The 6,769-nt window shown below is 35.3% G+C and overlaps 1 protein-coding gene across 2 annotated transcripts in view; it reads right to left on the bottom strand.

Moving 5' to 3' along the window:
• Nucleotides 1-1,887: 1,887 nt before the first annotated feature.
• Nucleotides 1,888-6,769, bottom strand: part of LOC144978662 (WASH complex subunit 5-like) — a 64,448-nt gene continuing 59,566 nt past the window's right edge. For both annotated transcript variants that reach the window (XM_078925001.1, XM_078924991.1), the window contains one exon: nt 1,888-6,550. In XM_078925001.1, coding sequence (XP_078781127.1) covers nt 6,488-6,550 — 63 coding nt within the window. In that variant the 3' untranslated portion in view covers nt 1,888-6,487. The remainder of the gene's footprint in view (nt 6,551-6,769) is intronic.

The following is a 6,769-nucleotide window of genomic DNA, read 5'->3' as shown; positions in this document are numbered from 1 at the left end:
TCGTAACAGCCGAATCGAACGCACTCAATCTAAAAATAGCTGCTATCTTGTTGATGCTATGACATCTCCTTGTAACTAGACACAGACTAAAGCATGAATTCTTGCCTCGACAAATGACTAAAACTTGGCCAAACCTAGTCCGAAAGTGTCATGATTTTAGTCCTGGACTTGCTTAGTTATCTCAGATGAAATCCGATTTTTTCAAGTCATTGACTAAAGTCAGAGACTAAGCACTTATCTCTCTCACACCTCTCTTCTCACCCCATCTTCCCCTCCCCTAATCAAATCAATGCTTTGGTTTTTGAGACAATAACAGTACTGTAACAGCCTTCGGTCATCTGGTGTGACGTCATGTGCATTACACACTGGTCAAACATGCTTTGCATCCTCCTTCCTCCCCCCCCCCCCCCCCCCACTTTCCCTTATATACACACGCTCATAATCCACACACTCACACGCATGCGCTTAATACATTAATACATTTAAGGCCACATAGCAATGGCAGTTCTCGTTTCCGTTCAACACAAACATAAGGCAAAAGGATTTTATAAACAATTGCGAAAGTTAAGGTCCATCTGTTCAAGATTTCCGTGTTACCCTTCGATGGTGCTTGAGATTTTCATGTTACAAGTACAATGAGTACAATGAAAATAGAGGGATAAAAACAGGGAATTTACATGTGTTCAAGATTACCATGATTTTGAGATTTTCGTGCTGCACTGTAGTTTGAAGTTTTAGGCAAAGCATTTTTGTTTATAGGTTGCTAGACTTTTTTATTTAGTTGTTTATTATTGGGAATCTGTTTCAAATCGAACCTTCGATTTAATATTTGATGTATTGCTTTCCCAATGAAGTACTTCAAGCATTGAACTGTTCCGGTGTCTCACTACAGCTCTAGTCTATGGGAGATGGGAGTACATGCCCAAAATGAGAAGTGCCAACCAATGCAGAGCATCCGTTGTTGCACTTCAGGGTGTATAAAATGTTTGTCTTGTTTTTGTTTTTACGAGTTTTACGGTGAAATAAAAAGATAAATGGGACTGGTTCAAACAGGAAACAGGTGTAAATTCCAAGAGCACACTATCAGTGTAGTTTGAGATCACTTAACTCACTCAATTCTAGAGATTTTTGATACTTTTCAAAATTGGAAAAAATTTATTAAAAATGAGCATGTAACATAGATAGTTTTATTCAACTACCAGTAACATGCAAAAACTAAAAACATTAGCTTTGATACTACGCCTACAATTTGTCTCAGAAAAATGTAATAAATAGGCATGGGGTAAAAGAAACCTGGGTAAACTACGGATATAGTCAGTGTTAGGGTTGAGTGAGTTAAAAGTCTCGTCCAGACACCAGTGCAAGATCCCACCAAGATGAATACACGCAAATGTTTACAGAACATATCCAAAAAGAAAACATAACTAACAATACATAATAGAGAGAGGATTTACAAGGGAGAAAAAAATAATCTCCCAAAACTAATACTAAACGTTTGACTGTTTCCCTCTCAGCGAAGGACTCCGGTAAGTGCCCAGGACAAAATCAAGTAATCCCATTCCAAGACAAAGACAGAAAGCAACTTGGAAAACAGATATACGGGGATAGTAGACACAGCATGTGACCTCCTGCCACTCTGGGAGGTTTAAGGACCCTACACAAGAATAGGTTTATCTAAGAAAGTGAATCAGCTTTCTTTTAACTTTTAAATAATCCTCTTTGAACAGTTGTGTTATTTAGGTGTGTTGATTTCTATTGGAGTCGAGTTCTAGAAATATGCTCTCCAGGCAGAGCCCGGATAAAAATAGTGTGATTCCAGAAAAAAGTCCCAAGAAAACAAATGATGACAGAAATGAAAACTTGGACTTAATAATCAAGAGACAAACGTTTTTGGGAAAGGGAACATTAATACAAAGTTTAATTTTCTATGAATGATAACGTTTTTTTTTCCAGTGCATTTGTAAATATGAAATGAGGAAAAGAAATTACATTTGAAAATCATTTATTTATCACAATTTAAAAAATAATTACAATTAAGTGCAATAACAATACAATAACTTATTCAATAAATAATAGTAATAGAACTATATGAACGTTCATGCCAATTATTAAGTGATTCTTTAGAAGTAAAAGAAAAACATTTGACAATGGGAATAGGATGGCTTGGGTCATACAAGCCGGTCGGTCTCTCTCTCTCTCTCTCTCTCTCTCTCTCTCTCTCTCTCTCTTCTCTCTCTCTCTCTCACACACACACACACACTAGAGAACTTGTTCTGGCAGGGCCCTGGTGAAACCAAATGTGACCCGATGTCTCAAAGCCGTATGTATTATGTCAAGTTGAACTAGGTAGTAGTAGTATCGTTCGGCTACACTTCTATGTTCAAAGTATCAATCCAGGTTCGGAAGTCATCATCACATTTGTTGATGGTTTCAAATCCCCGTTCCAGTTTTGTATGGGCAATCTAGTACGAGGTGGTTTGCATCTTGTGGTGCTTGGTTGCACTTTGGGCATGTTGGTGATTCTTGGAGCCCCCATTTGTGCATGTTGGCAGCTGTTCTTGCATGTTTTGATCGTAGTCTATTTGCAGCTACCCAGTATTTTCTAGGTTGATCCTGTAGACCTGGGAGACTTTTACAGGGATCTTCAATTAGTTCCCCTCCTGTTGGTTTATTCCTTTTCCATTCCTCGCACCAGGCTTCTTGTGTGTTGTAGTTTTCTTTCTTTGATAGGTAGAAAGGTGAACGAGATTTTAGTCTTGATGTTGGGGGCACAGTTTTGTATATGGTTTGAAGAGGAGTTCCACTATCTTCTTCAGCTCTGCATATCCATTTCTGTGTTGCATCCTCTCTCCTCAAGTGGGGTGGTGCTATAGCACTCATGACTGGCAGCCATTGTGTTGGAGTTGATTTCAGGCATCCAGTTACTATTCGCATCGAGTCTCTTAGTTTCGCATCAACAAGGTTTGTATGGGCACTTCTCGTCCAAACAGGAGCACAATATTCTGCCACACTGTAGCAAAGGGCCAGGGTTGATGTTCTGAGAAGAGTTTGCGATGCTCCCCATGTTGTTCCTGCCAGTTTTCTGAGTAGACAATTTTGTTTCCCTATCTTTCTTGCTGTACCCTAAGAGATGGGTTCTATAGGTCAGCCGTCTATCCAGTGTCACTCCGAGGTATTTTGGATTTTGATCAGTTGGTAGTGTTGAACTAGGTGATGGAAATTGAATTTATAGCCACAAATATGAAATAGGGTTAATTTCTAGTTGTTATGGTGAAGAATAACTACCATTTTTTACATTGCAAAAAAAGATAAAGCTCCTATTTTTATGATTTTAATTCTTTACCTATCAATTTTAGTGGTTTGATATATCCAGACATAATAAATAATACAGTGCAATCCCTGGATAACAACATCGCCCAAGGCCGGAACATTGTGTCGTTATTCCAGGGTTTTCGAGGTGGCGGAAAAAGGGTGTGTGGTGAGACCAGTTAATACATAAGACAAGAGTGCGATATGTGTACCCGTGTTTGAGAGAAGACGTGTCCCAACAACGTTGTAATGTGTATTTCTTCTCTTTACCAGTTAGGCTTTCACTATCCAATGTATACTATACTGTCATTGTTTTGATCGTAAACAATGCTTGAACACCATTTACACAACTAAGAATAAATCAAGAAAATTAAGTGCCAATATGATAATACTGCACAAGAACACAGATACTCACATCTAGCTTTGATTTTAAATAAAATCCATGCAATGCGCTGATGAGTTTTGAATAACCGAAATTTTTATTTAAGTACACCAAGATTTACAAGGACTTAAAATCAGTAGATCCATAAACCCCCCCCCCCCCACGAAAAAAACCCCAAAAAACAAGGTATTGGTATTAACCACAATAACATCAAATTTGGACTGTTGTTTAGAACAACTGATTTTTCAAATGAAAATAGTAAAGTGTAAGAGGCTCTTATTCTTTTCCTGCTATTCCAACATGTTATAAGACAATAAATATTCATAATTGTCCCCAAAGCACACGGCACTACCTGATACCACTTAACTTTCACTGACCTCCAACAGGTATCTAAAACTAACAAGGAAGGTTAATGGACCCTTGAGAGTTCCATCCACTTCTTTTGCTGTGGTTCCATATGAGCTCACACTGATTCCATGCAGTGTAGTAAACATGAGTTCTGATTGGTCGGTAACAAAACGATCTCATTAGGAGGGAAAAAATGAGTTTCATATTGGTTAAGAGTACAAGATGACTCGGGGTATCAAGCATCGGTACCAATTGCCAATTATTGTTGTAATGATGTCGTTAAACAGGGGTTTTACAAAACTAAAATGTATGTTGCTGTTTTTTTTTTATTATTATTAATAACTATATAGAAAAAAAATTGGGACCAGAGGTCAATGTCACTATCGAGGGGTTGTCGTTATCCAGAGGTTGTACTATACAATTTTGAGACAGACACAAATGGTCTTATTCCAATAAAAGAATACAAAATCACATTGAAAAAACACATACTAAAGAAATAGCAAGAATGGACTGATATCATACCCATATATCAAGAAGGCCAACATTTCATTGCCATTCAAACACTATTTTTATCTTCATGAAAAAGATGTAATTTGACTTTCGTTGTGAAACAAATTCAATCGAAAAAAAACACACTATAGCACACTCATAACAAATAGATGAAAATATCGAATACATGCCTGAGTCCAATCCTTTCCCTTATTATTTCCTCTTAAATAAAGAATTATTGATATAAAGACCTTTTTGAGTGGGGTTGCTCTTTATATAGGTTAGACCTGTAAATTCTCAGTCAATTAACTGAAATCAGTCAATTCGTCAAATTTAAATATTTTTAAAAAGGGAAGAAAGAATTGAATAAAGAAAGAATTCATGAATTGTAGTCGAATGACTGTAAAGTTAATTAGGAATGTTCCACAGCGCTACGAATAGCTCATGGGCCGTTTATATTAACGATTGATATATTGCTAAGGCTCAGCGACGCTTTTTAGAATTGCCGTGTCTGAACACACCCCAGTGTATTTTCACACAGCCTTCGTGAAATTATTTTTTCACTTTCCAAACATGTCGTAGCCAATTTTAACTGAGCCGCCGAGCGATAAATTTCACTGTTTCGTCTAAGCCAAAATTGACCACATTTACTTGAAGGACAGGAAAAGTATGAAAAAGAAAAATTCGAACAACGGAAGTTCGTTATGTAGACACCTTCAAATCGAAAGTTAAATTATTGCTACAAGCACATCTCGATTGCCTCATGTTGTAAACAAACTGGTTGACCGTTTCTAAGTTTCTTCACTGTTTGGGTACCTAATTATAAGGAACAATGGTCAGTATCCTAATTAATTCCCACGCAAATTAGTTTTCTGCCATTGCTTTGCTCAAGTGAGCTTGCTGTTTACCTTTCATTTTGATTCTTTGGATTTTACCGCTACGACGAATTACGAAGAGTTTCAGTTTCAGTCAATTTTTATAGAGCTCATTTACAGGTCTAATAGGTACATAATTACAACAAAAGAAAAATAAATTAAATTGTAGGTCCAGAGTTCAACGAAGGTTCCAAAGTTACTGAAACTGTGGCACATTTTGCATTATTTTAATGTGGATCTTTTGCTCAGCTAAAAGCCGTGTATTTCACAACTAATAAATGTTAACAAAAAATAAATGTCATTAAATCATTAAGCGAGCAGTGTCCTTTTGACAGTTTTAGATAAAACGAAAATTTTGTTTTTTTAAAAAACAGAAAAAAAAACAAAACAAAGATCAAACAAAAAAAGTGCTTTAAGACAATCAATAGCAAATGAGAAAATTATATTTCAATATTTTAAAATTGTTAGGAACAGAAATAGATTAAAGAATAAAAAGTTTAAAAAACTGTTTTTTCCTTGTGTAAAGTGGTTCATATTGCTGAATTTAAAATGATTTTGGAAATGCTTCAATTTTTTTACAAGTAAATACGATGATAAGAAATGAAAACTATTTTTCTGAATTTATACTACAAAATAAATACGTAGTAATGAGAGAAATATCAAATTAAAGTAATCATAAATCAGAATTGCCAAGTTCTCAGAGTCATTGAAATCCTTAACAAAAAGTAAAACATTTGTACACTGGAACTTAGATCCACAACTCTGATTCTGTAAGGGACAGGAAAATCCTTGCAACATCGCGCATTGAGCATCACCCAGTGATGAAAATGCGTGTTATAAATGTCAAGTATTATAATTATTATTATCATTTACAGCACCTTTTATTCAAATGATTCAGATACAGTGAAAACTGACATATAGTCCCTCTGTGCCAACTCTTTGTATCTTAAGTCTGGTGTATAATATAAATAATGATAATGATAATAATAATGATGTCAATCCTCTTACTTTCCTTTACACTCTTACTGTAATCATAATTGAGTATTTACACAAAACAATGAGTTGAACAGGTCTTGGTTGGCAGCTACTGAGAAAATTGACCTCGGAATTCATCGAAAATAAAAGAAGGGACAAACGATTCCACCAACTGTGGAAAAAAAAAATTTAAATATATATATACATTTATATATATATATATATATATATAAACATAGTGATTTGTAATATCAATAGTCAAAGAACATCAATGTATCTGAAATTACTATAAAATTAATTTAAACTGGTAACAAAAGAAATAAAAGCTAAGAATTAACCTGTCTCTATTTTTTTTTTGTTGACATGAAAAATCTAAAAAGAAATTTTCCAC

The sequence above is a fragment of the Berghia stephanieae genome, chromosome 1 (assembly GCF_034508935.2).
Source record: "Berghia stephanieae isolate SIO BIC M18660-M18661 chromosome 1, UCSD_Bste_1.3, whole genome shotgun sequence".
Classification (NCBI taxonomy): Eukaryota; Metazoa; Mollusca; class Gastropoda; order Nudibranchia; family Aeolidiidae; genus Berghia; species Berghia stephanieae.
This window is presented reverse-complemented; position numbering and strand designations above follow the sequence as displayed.